Raw genomic sequence first — 19591 nt, 5'->3', positions numbered from 1 at the left:
TATCAAGAAGCGAAGACTGTTTTCGCAACAAAACTCGAACTTGTTTGTTGCAGAAGGTTCTTTTAAAGAAAACATAGCCTATTCGATGATTTTGCAGCGTATTTAACGAATAAATTATGCTCGCTTCCGTCACCTCCCACAAGATGTGCACTTCACCACGACTTGACACAAATGATCAACCATGATGCATAGCGATCCCAGGGCGCACACCGCCTGGGAGCGAGACGCGGAACGCCTGGCAAATCTTGCATTCAAAATGGCTGACCAAAATTTCATAACACGGAGAAGTGTAAAATTAACAGCGAAAGAACAGTCTACTTAGCATTTTTACAGAGCAAGGTGCAAGGTGCGCACCTTTCTCCGAAAAAAATTATAATAAGAAGGCGGACTTGACCACCATTTTTGTACGCTGCATCACGTACCATCTCCGGTGAAGAGAACTTTTATTTGAGGCCACTCGGTGAAGACTAAAAAACGGTTCAAATTCTTCACGACAAAAAGACAATCCGTAACAGACAGGTTGAAAAGAAAAATCTCTGGAGCAGACAGGTTGTGTACTTGTTTTATTGTGGTTGTCTTGTAAATCGATTGATTATGCCGAGCTATTAAATTGTTATCCTCTCCTCAGTATTGTTTCGCGTAGATTTTTATTTACGTAGAATATACATTTTTCTCATAAAACCTATTCTTTATTAATTCAATATATAGGTTAATTTAACAAAACAAAAGCAGTGCAACAACAACATGCAATTCACAAGTCACTTGGCTGTACAGTTTAGTGAGAGTATTATCCTGCTTTAATAACAAGAGTGACCAATATATAAATTCTCCTTAATGTATCAATACACTATTAAGCATTCCAGTGATGAGAGAGACTAAAATTAATCAACTGGGGATAACTCTCAAAACAGACAATTGAATTTTAATGAATGGCGATCACTAAAAATAATGTGACTGTCTGCATTGATCTCTTAATCAAAAAGTTAACCTAACTAAAATATATTTGCACACATTATAAACGTTTGTGTGTCGTGTCCTCAAAGAACGCTGTTTGGCAGCATTAAATTTATTAACACCATTATGACATCCAGGAATAATTAGTGGGCACTCGATAATCTAGCTATACGGTTTAACTGAAGCGCTGCTTGTCAGGTAAATCTACTGCTTATAGCAAAGCTTAAGTTCACTACAACGAGGACGATCAGAAACCTTTCAAGCAGCTTTCCCTTGTTCTTCTTTGTTTGTATATTTAAAGGAAACTCAACAACTATTTTCAGACCTAATTTTAGGCAAAACAGGCTCGATGTTTGCCTTGTAACATTTTTCAGTGTAGCGATTCCGCCTGACCACCATTCTATGGTAAAAAAAGGAAATGTCTCTTGGGCATGGCTCCTAAAATTTGTTTGAATCTTGCGGCCCACACAAATGTTTGTTCTGCAACGGGAGTGTTAAGATTTGGAATCTTGTCCTTTAAAGAGTCAGAGCTGTAAAGTTCCTTGCATCTAGGATCCTTGTGGTTCTTAAGGTGTAAGCGATCAATGACCTTGTTTACATCCAACCATAATGTGTCAAAGGGTTTCCCTAGAGGTAACGGTTGCTTGGCAACCAACATCTTATTTACACTACACATATTGTCATAACTTAATGTGAAGCCAGACCACTCTTCGGACGGAATGTCTTGTAGCCGAAGGTATAGGTAGTGTACAGCAAGCGGAAAGGCCTGGCTTGGAGATTCAGACCTAAAAATAAAAGGTAGAAAGATTGAAGTTATGACCACACATGAACTTATGTAATAGAGGGTGATGTCAGTACCAACTATTAAATTGTTTAAATATAGATATTAACGATTTTGTATTATGCAAATTAGATAACTGATGAGGTCATAAGTTTGACAGAAATTGGTGTAAAAACATAAAATCAGTAATATCTCTGTAAATACCTAAGCAAAATAATTGAAACTTGGCACCAGTATTGTACCCCAAGAAATACTCCACATGTTGCATATTTTGATGTTGCTATGGAAACAATCTCGGTTCCAGATCTCTTTCATGTGGATATAGCAATCCCGGGTTTTGATCCATTCCAAACCTTATCCCCCATCTTTAGGGTCATTTGGGTGCCTAGCGCAATAAGCACATTACGTATGTTTGGAATGACACCATTTACTTCTCACTGTAAAGTCATAAATCGTGATATTTTATTCAAAGAAGAAAAAGACTGGGACCAAAAGTGTTGCCATAGCAACATAATTATATGTACCATGTGGTGTATTTCTTAGGGTACAATACTGGTGCCAAGTTTCAATTACTTTGCTTTAGTATTTACAGAGATATTACTGATTTTGTGTTTTTACACCAAATTCTGTCAAACTTATGATGTCATCAGTTATCTAATTTGCATAATACAAAATCGTTAATATCTCTGGAACGAGAAAAGATATCAGAAAAATGAAAACACCATCTTTCTTCATTTTGAAAGGCCTTTCATATGAGTTCAACTTGATTTTCATTTCATAGGCACTTTAAGTAAAGTCTCATAACAAAATATATAGTAAGCTTCCTATGGTACCTTTGTGAGGTTCATAAATTGTTATTTCACCTCTTAGGGGTGTAAATGAATTTCGAGGCCATGCTCACAAAAGGAGACTCTGAAACCTTTCAGGGGTATTTTAAAGAAATTTTGAAGGGGACCCCTTTCATATTCGTAGGGTAATCGAGCCTAAAATATCCCCATCATCAAAAACTTCTGTATAAATGATTGATAATGTTTTGGGTTATATCGTTTGGAAATTAATTATAAAAAAAAACTCACTGAAACAGTGGAGTCCACGAATCTATAAAACCTGATCCTCTCACAAAATGCATTAGACCACGAGACCACTTATGGAGAGACTTTTGCTTTTCACCAGTGTCCTTGTTACAGTTTTCCTTGTCAATTACACCATGATCTGCCGTCAGAAGGCCTTTGTGCTTAGAAAGGAACTTTTCAGTACCTATAGAGTAAATATGATACAACGCCAAATTAAATATAAAGAAACAAGTAGTGTACAAAGCCTTTTTATACTATATATTTTTTTACCTTGACTTTTGGCAACAGTAGAGGGAGTAAGGTTATGACGTTTCCTCTCAGCGAGTTTGTTCAGTGCTTGATCAACTGAAGAGACCTCGTTTAAAGTTATAGAACTGTTGACTTAAACAAATAAGATAGGCAGTGATTAAGTAATGAAGAAGTACGACGGGTGATTATTTAAACGAAATATGAATGTAATATGAAACTCTAAAAAGAAATATGATAGGGTGAAATTTAACAGTAAGGTGAACGTTTAATCATAATCTAAGGCGAGCTATATACCTTCGTCATTACGCCGAACTCCACAATAGTTATGTATAAAGTCTCTTTGACCCGTTGGGATACCCTTTGCTTTTGCGATCTCACTGTGCCTCTCACAAAGGGCTGATTGTGGATTGCAAGGTTGTTCAGTACACACGTTTGGGTAATTAAGAGTAGGAATTCCACAGACTTCTGCTTTCACCGGAAACATACAGTGGGAAAACCTTTAAGAGATAATAAAAAAAATATTGGTAATAGAGCAAAAAATAAAAAATAAAAATAAAAAAAATAAAAAAAAAACAGAAAAAAAAAACAGAAAAAAAAGGAAAAAAAAAAACAGAAAAAGTTATATTCGAAAGGAAAGAAAATAAGAAAATTACCGTAACTTCCAGTTCCCATCCATCGAGGAAAAATTGGCACAACCTAAATTAAGAAGGTATTACAAATTAAATCATTATGATATATTGGTATAAAAAATATCTTTTTTGTTTGTAAAATGAGGAAAAGTAACACCGAGACGAAAATAATCCAAATACTAATAAAGATTAAAAGTATATGCACATATAAGAATGAAACAGGTGGCGTTTCAGGAGGGTGGTTTTTTTTTTTGGGGGGGGGGGGGGTAAATGAAACATTTTAATTATATTTATAATAGGAGCGCGTTTAAGAATGGGGGCACTTATAAGAATGGCGGCGCTTATTAACAAAAACACATTCAAAGGGGCGCTTATTGGAAGGAGGGCGCTAAATCGAATAAGTATGGTACCTTTTGATTTGCATAAATTAGAGCAACTCTCCTCGTGGTGTGTGTACAGCTCTCCTTGGCGGATGTCTTCTATGGCGGAGAGGGCATCTTCCAAAGCATCGCGGTCACTTCCATGAAAAGTCCATTGCTTTTGGCGTTCCCTGAACTCTTCCTCTATTTCATGCCAATAGAAGGCCGATGAGGTGCCCTTTTCAAACAATTTAGCAGGCGATGAGCTGTCTTATGTAAGGCAAGAAAGAAAAGGGAAAAAATAAAAAAAGTAATTGGAAAGCTTGTAATTTAAGTAAGTATAGAGAAGTTAACAATGCGTACAAAAATAATAATCACAAGAAAAATAGCAAATGAAAGCCTGACGGAATGTTACCTTTGGAAGGAAAACAGGACGAGTAAAGTCTGGCAAATTCTTCAACGTTTTCGTTATAGGCCTCTGTGAAACCCTGAAAACTGACCCATGAATGATTTCTAGTGGAGGCAAAGAAGAGTCCCTTTTCAGACTGACCACTTTTTAGACATGAAATGGGTAACAGGAATACAGAACAAAATGCTTTTATAAAGGAATACACTTAACAGAAATATACACATGTTATATATGGTTACAGAGCTTATAAAATTCTTAACATATTTTCTGATGAAAATAATAAACAAATAATTAATGTCCATCCCCATGGTAATATATAAAAATACACAATTTATGTAAATGTGCAAATGATAACTTTTAGGTTTTGACAAATTTTCTCTAGAGGTTTAACAATTTTTCCTGGGATTTTTTTTCCCGTTATAATGTATACATTTTCAAAAAGGCTATACTTTATGCTAATCATGAAGCACAGCTATTTGGAAAACAGAGGTTTTCTCTACATGTAATAATGTTTCTTTCACCATAGAATAACATAGGAAGGATCAGGTGATAGCGGCTTCTAGGAAAGCTTATAATAAAACTTAACAATATATCTTTGCCAAAATGTTCAAACAAAGATTTGTAAAATTCGCCTAGGAAAGTTAAGAAGATAAAGAAATAATTCTTAGCTCTATCTCCTGATCTTTTAGTGAAGGCCTGTGAGATGGCGCAAAGGTTGGATAAATTTCCTGCACCGAGAAAGATTGCAAAACGCTAAAAGCTTCTCTGAATCGGTCCCACTTGCGCTTTCGTTCTCTTGACAGTTCCGTCATCTTTGTAAATCTCGCCTCCATGTAGAAATTTTGTATCGCCCTCTTCGCACAGTTCACGTTTTCCAAACAGTTAATGTTATATATATATATAAACGATTGCGGAAAAAATGAAAAGGGGTGTAAATAAGTGATATATTTATAAACCAAAGAGGGCCTAACGACGAAAGGAGGAAGTTGTATTGTTACAGTTCTAAGAACGACAGGAAACAGGATTTACTGAAAAAGTTTTTAATTAAAAGCTGTAGAAGATGAAGGAAAGGTAGAATCTAAAGTAAGCAAGTAGATTCCGTTCCACGTTTGATGAAAAGAGAAAGGCAGACATTTTTACAACAAAACATAGTTTCTCACTTTTTAAACGTAAATAAGGGTAATACAAGCATAACTTCACGAGGCAAGAATGCAGAAAGATGAAAAAATTTCAACTATTTTCCGCGTTAAAAGGGAACGGCAGAAACACCACATAACAATTCCATTCAACGTAGGGCAGTAATGGCAAGGGTAAAAATACGAATGGAATTACAAATTGCAAAAAGGGCGAAACCGGAAAAGATGAGACATGTTATAGATATCTCACGGAGGGCATAATCCTGAAAGGGAAAAACTTTGCACTAGTGACATTATTATGCCGTTATCACTTAACTAACCGAAGGGATTATTAAAACGCCCAAGCTTAAGGTGTATTTAAAGGCAACAGGAAAAATTGAAAAAGGGAAAAAAGTAAATAATCACTTGACATTAAGAAGCAAGAATTATAGGAAGAAAAAAATACCAGTAGGTTTTTCACTTTAATAAACCCAAAAGTACACGGAATAACAGGAAAAGCAAAAAAAAAATGAGAAATGCAACGAAATAAACTCCAACGTGAAGAGCAGATAGCAGTGAACGTAACAATAGGAAGTAGAAAACGGGAACAAACTAAGTAGTAAACATATGATAAAAAGTGTGAATTGATAAAAGAGGAGATTGAATGGGTATTATAAGAACGAAACGCAGACAAGAAAAATGAAAATACAAATAAAGAAGTAAAAGAAAGGATGACGTTTTCTAGGATATAAAATAGAATAGATTTGTATTTTTTACGCTAAGTGGAACATGCATGAAAGTTAAAGGAATGCACACAAGCATAAATATGCAGAGGGGAAAAAGGGAAGTACTTGGTATTATTAGAGACTCAGAGGAACTTGCAAGAAGATACGGAGATAAAAATCTATTTGTTGAAAGAAACAACCCTGTAATTTTAGGGAGTGCCATGGAAAGCGAGATAACTGTTAAGGCGATACGATAAAATGTGGGGCGAGAACTGAAATTGCTGTCATATCAATTAATGGCAAAAATAGAATGAACGGGTATAAAAAGAGGAAAGGGAAAGTTTAAAATGCAAACAGCTTTGTTAAAGCCGAGTGCAAGATGGCAGCGATAGATCTAGTTGTAAGAAATGGAGTGTACACAACGAAAGGAGGACCCGAAGAAAGGAAGGAACTTTCAAACTGCACTCTGAAGCTTCTGAAGGCAGTAAAAGCAGGAGAGAGAACTGGCTATAAAGGAATAGCCACGCATAGAAATGGTTCAACAAAGTAAGTGTACGAATTTATCTATAATGTAAAAATAAATTTAAGGGATTTAAGGCGATTTTAGGCCACATTAGGTGATATTGGGCAACTTAAATTACTACATCTTAGAGGAATTTCACCAGCCATATTCCAGGCTGAACTCACTTGGACTACTAAAAATCTGTGTGCAAGATTTGGATTTCTGGTTGCACAAGGACAAAAATGTTTCCTGGATGTGGCAATAGTATTTGTGAAAATAAACTGGAGATAGTTAGATCATCCTAAAAAATTAAAAATTTAATTTTTTTGGACATACAATATAAAATGCAACATAGTGCATAATAATTATGGGTCTTCAGTTGAGGCTCCAATAAATGCACCCGAGACCAAAATAAACTAGCCATCAAGGGTTTATGTTCAATTGCACTATTTATTAGTTTCAATGACTTATTACAAGAATATATTTGCATCAGTCACGATTTTGATAGGTATTGTATCAATTAACTAGTAATTGCAATGGCCATCGTCAAATAAATTACTGGTATATTCTCAAAAAAATAATCAAACAGTGATATTCTCAGAATAATACGAATAAGAAAAATTTTTTTTACCAGGAACTGAACAGAGTGTATATAAAACGAAAATAGATTGAGATAAAGCTTACAATCAATTACAATCAATCCCATGGGAATTGTTGTAAAGAAAAAGCGCACAGATTTCAGAATAGCCGGCCAATGAAAAGCATGTCAGTAATAAAATAACAAGTGCCTATTGTGTTTTGCCTCGTACTGTAAAGCGTTGCTACACATGTAAATGAAGTGGCCGCGTATTCTAAAATAGCTCTAAAATCAATTAGATATTAAAATTTGGAAATACCTTAAAGTTCCATCAGTTCACCAAGTACCATGCGAGAATCGTGCCTAAAAGACTGGTTTGAGAAATTTATCACAAGCTCAGAATTGTCGTATTAAAAAACACATCAGTCGAGAAAAAAGTACGACTACTATTATGGACCCTAGTGGAGTTAATATTGAGAAGGGGAAGTTAAACGAACCAAAAGTTTGTAAAAAAAAATAGGAAATGTTCTCAGAGGTTTCTCCGCCATTTTGGATTTTGGTCATCTGCGAAAATCCGCTGTTTACATGGGCTCGCGGGCATTGGCACCCAGACCCCCCTCAGTTAAAATCAAAACGTTATAACGAATAATAAAAAACAGCAAGTGAAAATGAAAATTAAATAAATAAAACGTTAAATTCTGCTCTTTTGACAGGGAGTTTTACGTCCAGATTAGCAGCTTCAGGAACCCTACAGCTTTCGATAAAGAATTAAACTTCGGAGCATCAGCAGTTAGAAGGTACTCAGTTTCGGTAAACGCCCTAACGTTGGACAAACTACTGACGAGATTGACGGAAGAGGTGCAAATACCAGAACAGGACGACGAGGTGCTAAGAGCCGTCAAAATAGTGGGAAAGAACACAGGAATAGGCAGGGAGCCGGTTTGGTGCCTAAACCGAAATTTGAGCATTGGTCGAGATGGCTATGAAGTAGAGGCTAGTCACCATGGACTGGAATGGCTTAGTCATCTGACGGATTGCGTCAAGGGGGGCGAAATAGCAGATGAATCATTAGCTGCGGAAGTGGAGGGTGAACTAACCACCATTTATTTCGATGCAATGATGCACTTTTTAGCAGGCACCTTGGAGAGGGAGATGGAAGAAGATACTCACCTGAAGCTGGTAGTAAGCGAGTTATTCGGGCATGACCAATGTCTTTGCTTCGATTCAGATAAGGATGATTTGATGTTACAGGAACCATCGTCTCCAGTGATCCCAGTACCAGCAGATGATATATCACAACAATGCAGTGACTTACAAAGAGAGAACTTCCTTTCGCAGTTTATTCTGGCAAGCATGGGTTGTGTAATGGCAAATTACCAAGAGGTGAGTACTAACTATTGGTAATGTTATTAGTATTTAAAGTGTATATGACATGAACAATATTTTCTACTTATTGGAAAGGCCTTTCGAAATACAGAAGAATGGCGTTTTTCTTTTATAAATATCTTTTTTCGTTTCAGAGATATTGACGTTTTTGTATTATGCTTTTTAGATCAGTGATTACGTCATAACATTTGACTCTAAAAAAGTGTTAAAATACTGAATAAACAATATATCTAAATCTAATAAAGCAGTGTTCTTGGAACTTGGCACCACAAATGTGCATCACAAAAGAAAAAAATGGTACTCTTAGGCCTGTTGCCATGACAATAGTTTTGCCGCTGGTGCTGTCTTAATAAAAACTGAAATTCCCAGTTTTTGCCTTAAACCAAGAACCATCTTGCGCAGCCAAACAATGGTGGGAATTAAGGCAATATGGGAACTATGTCTGTTCTAAGCAGGACCCGTTGTCTCACTTAAGAGGTCAGATATGGGGATATTTGTCTTTTTAAAAGAGAGAGACTGGAGCTGAAAGAGTTGCTATGGCAACAATACTAAGGGTGTCATTTTGTTCCTTTTGTGATGCACATTTGTGGTGCCAAGTTTCAAGAACACTGCTTTATTTCTAGAGGAACTCTTTATCCAGAGCTTAAGACGGAATCCACTAGGAAGTAGAGTAATATTTATTAAAGTTGGACAAAAATCAAGTACCAGAATAATTTAAATCCTATTGCGTTATTTCCTACCCTTAATAAAAGGTAAAGATGTAAGTAATTGTCCGTGAAAACACAAACAGCAATTTCGTATCAGAGTCTGAGAAAACGAATTTCAAAGTTCACAAGGTATAGGCAAAATCTCACGTGTAGCCATTTCCTAAATTCTTCTTAAGGGATTCAGTGGAATTAAAACAAACTTAGAAGTTTATTTTCGATGTTTGTTGTTGTAAGAAAAGATTTTTTCGATAAGATATTCGAAGCAGTAACACAAACGCTTGCAATAAGGTGTAAATAGTTTTGGTAAATAATTTTGTCCATTAACTACTCGAAGTAATGGCGGATTTCCTCTTAATCTTTGCGGGGAACGATTTGTGACGTCATCAATTTGTCGGTTGCATAATACAAAAACGTAAATATCTCTTAAAGTAGAAAATATATTTTTGGACGGAAAACGCCACCCTTCTTTATTTGCAGTAGCCTTCAAAATTAGCAGCAATAACACCAATTATGTTTTTACATAATATGCACTTCAAGAAATGGGAAGATAAATGTTAAATAACAAATTTTGTTTTTTCACTTAGTGGCAAAAGGCAAAAGGATTTTGCCCGCTTGTTGTCGGATGTGGGAATACAGATAGTGGCAAAACAAAGGCGGGAAACGTAGCCCTGGCAACTGTAGGAGGATATCCGCAATTATTCTTTGAGCTTTTTACGGATTCACACAATGGCGTGGTTGCATCCAAAACGAGCCTAGGATTCCAGGCGGACGACCCAACAGACCCTGCCGAAATTGGGAAGGCAGCTAAAAGATTTTTTTCAGGTGGTACAAGCGCTTCATGTAGACAGGAGACCACTCCCAAATGCACGTTTATAACGACAGTGAACGAGCATGTAATACGCTGGCTTGGGCATGCAGACAGGAAAAGGTATGTTTGGATTTATTGGACGGGAATTATAATTATTAACGGAATATAGATGTAGAAAAATGTGAAGGATAAAACAGCAGATGATCATTAAGATATATGTATGGATTACAATGAAATACAAAACTTCAATACAAAAGATTAGCAAAATCTAGTTATTTTGGGGTAATTTGAAATGCGAGGACCCAAGTTCGTGATTAAATCGATTTTATATAATCATACTTTGTAACTTGCTCGTTTATAAAATGGAACATTGAATTTCGCCTATACTTTGATTTATCAACAGGTTAATGGAAAGAGTAATCGTGATAAAGGTAAACGAAAGAAAAAACGCTGAGTGCAGCACAAAAGATCAAACGCAGTGGGCGCAAAGATTTGGAGTACTCATAAAGAAGGTGTCCTGCACTGTTGGAGAAGTAATAAGGATTGGCCAGTGGATTCACTCTGTACAAGGGCAGAAATTCTATACGGAATGTCTGAACATTGTACAAGAAGAGCTAGGCGACTCATCAAAGATAAGCCGTATAGCTCAAAGTGCTGCTTGTGTACTTTTTGCCTGTAGAAAGGTAAGAGATTTATTATTTTTATAAGCATGAAATGTAAAATTAAAGAAAAGATACAACTTGGGATTTTTGAAGTGGGATGAAATATTATAGAAAGATGAAGACTTAAACAAAAGGGTTATTATAATAATAATAATAATAATAATAATAATAATAATAATAATAATAATAATAAGAAGAAGAATAGTAATTATCATGGTGATGAAGATGATGATGATGATGAGTATGATGATGATGATGATGATGATGACGAAGTTTGAAGTTACAGCTTGTTATTTAAAATTAAAACATCAAAGTTTATAATATAAGTAAGGCAAAATGAAAGAGATAATTTTTGTTTTAATAGATGGGACAAATAACGTCTAGCGTACGAGACAAGGAATTGGTGGAGCACATGAGAGAGGTTATATTGCCATTTGTTAAAAAGGTGCAGATAGTGGAAGAAACTGAAATACCCGTACCAGTAAATTGTGCCTATGGGTCACCAGAGCAGTTAGTGACAAAATTTGCATCGACAGTGCAGACAGCAGTGGAAGGATTAACGCCAAAAGAGGTTATAAACATAACAAGTGAATTTAACCACCTAAAATGTGCTTACGGTGATTTACCAGAAATAGAAATGCTCGTAGATTTCCAATTTTTTATTTCTATTAAAAAGTGTTTACCTTAAGGGAAGTTAAATTTTGAAAAAAGGGCTGTCACCGTATTCGTTTAGGAGAAAGAAGGAATTGTATTTACCATATAATTCCTTATATTTCCTTTACGATTAATGGCAAAGTACACATTTTCGGTGATAATGTATTATTCTGCTATAGAAATTGATCTGTATTCATTTTATAGAAAGAATTTGATCGCTACTTTCGAACTAAGAAGAAAATGATAGCCCACAGAACTCGTTTAAGATAAAAGGATGATTTATCACTCTAGCGAGCCAAGCAACATAGAAAGGAAGCCACCATTTTGTTTATGTGTGCACGCTAATCACACGTAAAATTCCTGAAAATGCAATACTAGGGAATCACCTTAAGAAACAGAAAAGTGAGAGTACAATACTTTAATAACGGCTAGTTTATAAAGTAGCAAAAGAATAAATAACTGAAATGTAATTCACATTTTGCGTTGGTTTTGTATTTCCGTAGAGTTTTGATTGGTTTACTGGGCTGTGTGTGTTTGCTGTGACTGGCAAGAGATATTACTTTGCTTTTAGATCAATGGCACTAAATTAAAAACCACTATATCTTTAGGTGAATCAATTCTTGAACACAAAAAGGAAATCGGCAATGGAAGACGAAGTACTAATTCCAATGGTTTCCGTGAGGATTGGTGAGCTCAATAAACGATGCAGAAAGAAGGGAATAGGGAGGATAAAGCAAGACCAAGTACGAAATGCTGTGTCAACTTTGGGTATCGGTGAGTTTTGGTATAATTCTATAACTTAGTATTAAGAATTAAGTTGGCTGGTAATACGTACAGTGGAGGAAAGATTAAAAAGTGAATTTGGGCGGTAGAGGTGTGTTAAGGACGAGGCTGTAAATGAAATGAATTGCTCTTTTACAAAAAAAAGAAAAATTTGGTAATCCATAAGTGGGTGTGGGGGGGGGGGAGTGGGGGTTGGTGATAAAAAAGTATAGTTTTGAAAACTTGCCAAAGGTTAAGATGTAAGATGACTTGGACTACTGTATCTAGTATTATTTATTAAATTATTATATTATTTTATACGTTAGGGAAAAAGTCTGGACAAGCAAAATTCTATTCTCCATCTAAGAATGGCGTGGCTCCAAAGGGATGCATAATGATTAGACGATCTCTCTTCCCCATGGAAGTGCTTTCAAAGTTGGATAGAGGTTTGTTGCCTAGCAGACAAAAGAATTCATCCACCAAAAAAAGCGGAGAACAGTTTATCTGTAAAATTAAAAGAAAAATATAGACATTTAAAAACAAATTATACACAACATGTTAAAATAATCTAAAGGTACAACTGAATACGTAATATATACATAAATACTTAAAAAGAAGCAGTGAATAACAAATTGTAACAAGTAACATGTTTCGAGAGGATAAAAAATTGTTGTGACATACCAGAGAATAACGTGCCGAGGAAAGAGGCAAATAAAATATTTTCTACTTTTAAAGCTTCAGGGGTTGAAGTACACATGGAGGAAATTGAAAAACAGGAACAGGACAAGGCTGAAGAAGGTAAAATCCCAGGTAGATTAAGAAATAAGAAATAACAAATTTCAAAGTTAAAACATACACTTTCTATTACTTAATAATAATAATAATAATAATTAAATTGGCCCTTATTTTCCTGAACCCTGTTTAACACATAACAAGCGAGCTGTATAACAATAATAAATAATAATTTTTTGGGTAACAGGTAGAGGAAGAGACGGAGAAGAGAATGGAGTGGAATACACGGACAAAGGGGGCACAAGTGCAGAGTTGAAGACAGCAAAGGAATTACTTAAAAGAAAATCTGAAGAACTGGAAGAGACAAAAAGAGGTACAAATGAGTAGGGTTTTGAAAATTTTTGCCTTTGAAAGGCAACAAATTGGAAGTTGAGCTGTATGAGAATCAAAACAAAATACAAAAAAGAGTTAATCAATCTCTAAGAAATATATACATTGCAAATAGAAAGGGAATTAAAAAAAACAATAAAGAAAGAAACTGTGCCTTAATGAACAATATTAAAGAATGTTAAAGAGAGAAAAAAGGTGATGACACCTGCAAATTAAAGAGTTAGCGAACGATAAAAAAATAGTAAAAGATTACCTGCGTGTATTTGTAATAACAGAGATGGAGGCAGAAAAGAATGCAAGAAAAGAAAATCAGGCCTATGTTGGTGATGCGCAACAAGAACTAAGGGAATACATGACGATGATGAAAAGAATGAAGGAAGAGCTGGAGGAAGCTAAACAAGGTAATTTCGATGGGAGCACAGGAAAAGTAAAGAAAAGACTGTTAAAGTGATATTTGTAATATTACAATTATTATAAGAAAACAATGTAAAATTAAAATCAATTATTATAGAAAAAAGATAAAAATTGAGAATGAGGATAGCAGGGGGAGACAATACAACAGGCGCACAAGAGTTTAAGAGTCTTATGGTGTGCATAGAGTTAAGGCAAGGGTTTGTAGGTAACTATAATATGATTCCAAAAAATTATAGAAAGAGAGGAAAGAGTAAGGAATGCTCATTGTGTATGTTAAAAACCAGAAAGGACGAATGAAGGAAAAAGTAAAATAGTGTAAATCCAGAGCAAATAATAACATTTGTGACAACTTTCTTTATAAAGATCTTGAAGAGGAGAAGAAAGAAAGGAAAAAGTACGAGGAGGATTGCAGAGCAATGAAAAGGAAACTCACAAGCTTAGAAGGAGAACAAGAAGAAGAAGAAGAAGAAGAAGAAGAAGAAGAAGAAGAAGAAGAAGAAAAGAGATGTGAAACCGAGGAGAGAAGCCAGTGTAAGTGGAGTGACCAAAAAAAACAATGCCCCTGTATCACCCATAAATGTAATAAAAACCATAAATGTAATACCAACCATAAATGTAATAAAAATTGACCATAAATGTAATACTAACCATAAATGTAATAACTTTTAACCACAAATGTAATAAATCCACTAACCATAAATGTAATGAAATTTGCCCATAAATGTAATAAACTGAACAACCATAAATGTAATAAGGCGTAACCATAAATGTAATAAACTGGCTACGACTTCCAAGTAAGGGGCCACAAACGTTTCGAGAAATTGACTATTCGATTATACCTCTAAAGGCCTGGCTCAAGCTCTTTGTGACCCCTTAAAGAAACAAACATTCAGCAACCAGCGGGAGTCGCGTTAGGCCTGTCTCATTTTATATTATCACTTGTGACCTTTTTCTGACAGTGCTCCGTTCCGCTGTGTTGCATGAGATTATCTTGATCACAAAAAAATCTATGCTATAGTCAAACGCACGCTGTGCAATATATACCAAATGACGCCTTTCTTCATTATGTGGAACACTACTCTCGCACGGCTAAATGAGAACCACTTTTTAGCATCAGAACTGACCTTTTAAGGTCAAAAATGCGAAAAAAAGCCTTCTAAACAAACACACTTAAGCACGGATCGAACTACATTAACACAATTGGTCCAGTTAAGTGGGCCAATCAAAAAACAGAATTTTCGATCCTGCAGATAAGTACAAAAAAGGCAAATCGAATGATTTCAAATCATTCGATGAGACTTTAACATAAAGGAGCAACTGATGAGGTCCACTGAAGGACCAAAACTCTAGTCTTGTTAAGATAAAGCATTTGCCAAGAGACATCGTTGCAGCATCCTAGAGACTTCAAATGCAGTGATCAAACTGCTATAGAATTTATTTGCTGGATGCAAGTAACGCAACAAAACAGATAAAAAACAATGGAGGTAAAGTGTTATAGCTACCAGAGCACAAATCACAACCACTCAAACTAAGGGGAGCTTAACAACAAAGAAACCATCGCTCGCAATGCTTAGAGACTGCAGAAGCCTCTAAAAGAATCGGATCTTAGACCCTCACAACCGTGATAAAGAAACGTTATTAAACGAACTAACTGCCACTGTTGACAGTTAGAAATCTACTGATCCGATACTAGGCTACAACATTCCATTAAAGGCTATTAAGAATCTCTGAACAAACAGCAGCCAATAAACCTAACGAATATGCCACAGAGCTAGCAAACACAATGGCATAAAGATCATCATTGAAATGGCTCGAGAGAGCGTTAATTAAATCCTCCGTTTACAGATCGAAGGCTAACATTCAGCAACCAGCGGGAGTCGCGTTAGGCCTGTCTCATTTTATATTATTATACATTAGAATTACTTTGAAACATGTGATTGGTCGAGAGCATTCAGTCAATATACAGTAGCATGTGAACTTGACATGATAACCCAATATCTGCAGCAGATATTGGGTTATCATGTCGAGTTAAAAGTCCGCCTAGTTTCCAAGCCCCTCGTCCGTGTAGTGCTGTCAAATTTGTGAAAATATGGCTGAGCGATTCGCCTCCGTTTCCGAAGAGGAATTGAAAGTTTTGATCGAGAATAAAGCTCCTAAAAACACCGAGAGAACAACAAACACAAGTGTAAAAATTCTGATTGATTATTTTAGGGAGAAGAACCTGGAGGAACCACATGATAAAACCGCTTTGGCCAATGTTCTGACGAAGTTTTACGTCGGCGCTAGAAAAAGTGAAAGCAAATTGTTTGAAAACGTATAATAAAACAATTATTGAATTCGGTTTTCGCATGATATCGTGAATTATCAAAACCTCGTGCCTGTGTTATCTGCCGAAGCCTTCGGCTTCGGCAGATAACACAGACCTCGGTTTTGATAATTCACGATATCATGCTCAACCTCATCCAATATTTGCTTATTATCACTTGTGGCCCCTTACTTGGAAGTCGTAGCCAGTTTATTACATTTATGGTTAAGCCTTATTACATTTATGGTTGTTCAGTTTATTACATTTATGGGCAAATTTCATTACATTTATGGTTAGTGGATTTATTACATTTGTGGTTAAAAGTTATTACATTTATGGTTAGTATTACATTTATGGTCAATTTTTATTACATTTATGGTTGGTATTACATTTATGGTTTTTATTACATTTATGGGTGATACAGCCCCACCTACCGTAGACAATTAATAAGTAAAAAAGGAAAACGTTTTAAACTTTTTGTAGGTATTAAGGTATTGCACTAATATTAAAACACTTGTGGGATAAAGTAGGGTGTGCCAGTTCGTTATGGTACAGAAAAAAAATAGCAAAAAAACAAAGCAGCAAAATCAAGGGAACAAAGCTTGCTGAATTTGAAATACAAAATATAAATTAATAAACAGCAGAAAGGAAAATAAGGGGCGATTTTAAATTTTTTTTGGCATGCTTTTTTTTCAACAGGTTTGCCATTCCGTGTAACAACTACGGATGAAGAGCCTAAGGAGAAAAGAGTGAAGAATAAAAAAGAAATGACTAGGTCGAAATCAACAAGGGCGAAAAAAGAAGATAAAAACATATGCAATATATGTTTTAAAAAAGGCAGTTTGACAGGACACATTCTTTGTGTAAAGTGCAGCCAATGGAAACACTTGAAATGTGTAGGCCTGAATTTCAATGAAGCTAAATTGAAAAAGGCAAACTATACATGTAGCAAATGCAAGTGATGACAGGATATTATATCAGAGAAGGGAAAAATAGAGAAGTAAAGTTGTAATAGTTTAAAATGGAGAAAACGTTACAGTTTAAGGTGATAGAAACAAGGTGTTAATAGGCAACAAAACTGATCAGTAAGAGATTTGTGCATGCTAGTGTTTTTGTCGAAGCGTACTTTTTGTTGAGGCCCTATTCTAACAGAGAAGAAATAAGGAAGTAGCTAGATGATGACTTGTGCAGACTAGCTGGAGGATGGTGGATTACTAATTGTTTTACATTTTTTTAACAATTTAGGCGCATATTACCTTAGTGGTTAAATGTACAAGTAGAATGTAAGTAAATGAATAAAAGACAGGAAGAGTTCTGCATGAAATGAAGTGTTACATTGGTAAATGATAGTGTGAAATACTTTTGGGTTGCTGGGTTTAGGCGGTACCATTTAGGGGCGAAAATAGAAAAACAGAGGGGCCAAGGATAAAGGATTAAAATTTCACAGTTTTAATTGAAAAAGCTCACCAAAACGAAAAACAGGACTATAGTGTCAAGAAGAAAGGGAAATTAAAAAAGAAGGAGGGTGGAATAAGTTAAATAGATTAAAATATATAAAACTCAAATATTACCCTTATAAGCCTAGGGCCCTGTACTATTTACACAGGGGTTAAAATGTGTGCTTATAAACACAGGGGAATAGGTACTGAGGATTTTATAAAAAGCATAATAAATCCTTTGAAAATAAGGTGACAACAATTCAATTGACACTATAGTGTGGTATTATCTCTTAGGAATTCATTTGTAATTCGATTTTTTGTTATAAACTTTACTTGTTTGTGAAATAATCATCGCAAATGAAAATGAGTGACCGAGCCACGTGAATAAACAGGGCAGCAAGCAACGAAAAGGACATATATTTCAGTTTATGTAAAATATTTATTTTAGGCAAAACAACAATGAAAAACTACAAAAGACAAACTAAGGCTTTAAACGGGGCAAATCGAAGGGGAACTAAGCTGAGGAACATAACAACGCGCTAAAATTACTAATATGAAAGTACAATAATCACAATAACAGCTAAAACAACGAGTGAAATAGAGAAAACGATACTTGTAAACAAAACCACGTTCAACAACAAAACCGAGCGACGAGAGCAAAGAACCGTGACAAATGGCACGTGACTAATAATCGCGTACGCTTACACGAACGCTTTGAAGGTAGTTTTGCACTGACGAGAAATTGAATTGGGGACTAATCATGCAATAAGCTAACTAAACCTCGAGGTCATCGAGAAATACAAACATGTTTGGAAGCTGCGTTCGTTGCCAAAACCTACAATCGAACTAAAGCTAAAAGCTAAACTAAAAGACGACAAGCTCTACAATACAGTAACAATACAAAAGGAAAATACTTACGAGGAACTACTTGCTTGAAATACAAGGTAAACGAGGTACACTATAAAACGAAGGAATCTAACGACGGGAAATATTATCGTATTGATGACCTGGATAGAAATCTGGAAGCACGGAGCGAAATATACGAAAGAAAGAACACTTACCCACTCCGTGCGAGAGGAGAACTCTCAAAGAACTTGGAAGGCTAGATGTTCGTTAGACGATGGACTCAAACTTGTGTGTAATTAGAACGTTTTGGGCGTCTAATATGCCCGTTTAACACAATAAACGACGAGCTCAGAGAAACTAAATGACTGACATCCTGTTTTTAACAATTCGAATGGTGAACAATGGCTAGGTAAGCCACAAACTGATGAAACGTTACTGTTTTCAGTGTCTCCACTCATCTAAGCATAGCCAAAAAGCATATAGGAAACAGTAATCTTGGCGGTTTTCCTAAAACAAAGCTGGCACACTAAAGCGTGATAAATATAATCATTTGTCTTAGTGCTCATCTATACTGCTTGGTGTGAAAGACAACAACAAAACATAACCGAAAGGGATATTTTCAGTGGAACAGAGATAAACATAACCACAAAGTGAAACAGAAAAATTGCTTTGTCACGTATAATAAAACTCGGTTACAAATGTACTATAAGAATGTTACATTACTGTAGTAGAACACAAGAAATTAAAACGAAAAAGATAACACATTTAACACAAAACGTGGAAGGATGAATTTATAAAGTGTACGAAGTTACGCTTCTACGCAAAGCGTACATGCACATACGTACATACGTACACCGTACATTAATACGAAAAAAAATAAAAAACTTTTCAAATGTTAGGATAAATTAATGTAGGCAAAATTAAATAAAAATACATATAATATAAGTAAAGAGAATACGAAGTTACGCTTCTACGAAAAGCGTACATACGTACACCGTACATTATTAGGTAAAAACAGATAACTACTAACTAGAGGACAGCACACAACGTGGAAGGCGGACTACATACTCTGTACGAAGTACGATTCTACGGCAAGTGTTACACGCGTATAGT

General features: G+C 35.4%; 2 protein-coding genes across 3 annotated transcripts; one reads left to right on the top strand and one right to left on the bottom strand.

The window, feature by feature from the left end:
- Positions 1-528: 528 nt before the first annotated feature.
- LOC144650252 (uncharacterized) lies at positions 529-5173 on the bottom strand. Of its 2 annotated transcripts, none has more exons than XM_078509914.1 (7): positions 4461-5173; positions 4097-4315; positions 3711-3753; positions 3352-3554; positions 3079-3189; positions 2812-2992; positions 529-1739 (listed from the first exon to the last, which is right to left on the bottom strand). In XM_078509914.1, the coding sequence occupies exons 3-7, from the start codon at positions 3731-3733 to the stop codon at positions 1355-1357; spliced, it is 903 nt and encodes a 300-aa protein (XP_078366040.1). In that variant the 5' UTR covers positions 3734-3753; positions 4097-4315; positions 4461-5173; the 3' UTR covers positions 529-1354. The 2 variants fall into 2 exon arrangements, with proteins under 2 accessions (XP_078366040.1, XP_078366041.1); XM_078509915.1 differs by having other exon boundaries at positions 4097-4311.
- Positions 5174-6067: 894 nt separating this feature from the next.
- LOC144650217 (uncharacterized) lies at positions 6068-17837 on the top strand. Its single transcript, XM_078509868.1, has 12 exons — positions 6068-6840; positions 8087-8756; positions 10051-10394; positions 10678-10957; positions 11301-11507; positions 12199-12364; positions 12679-12798; positions 13088-13150; positions 13332-13457; positions 13750-13875; positions 14252-14419; positions 16893-17837. Exons 1-12 carry the CDS (start codon positions 6674-6676, stop codon positions 17153-17155), a joined length of 2700 nt encoding a protein of 899 aa, XP_078365994.1. The 5' UTR covers positions 6068-6673; the 3' UTR covers positions 17156-17837.
- Positions 17838-19591: the final 1754 nt, after the last annotated feature.

This window comes from Oculina patagonica, chromosome 4 (assembly GCF_052425735.1).
Source record: "Oculina patagonica isolate OP01 chromosome 4, crgOcupat, whole genome shotgun sequence".
Classification (NCBI taxonomy): Eukaryota; Metazoa; Cnidaria; class Anthozoa; order Scleractinia; family Oculinidae; genus Oculina; species Oculina patagonica.
Note: the sequence above shows the minus strand (reverse complement) of the source record. Positions and strands in the feature narration are given on the sequence as shown.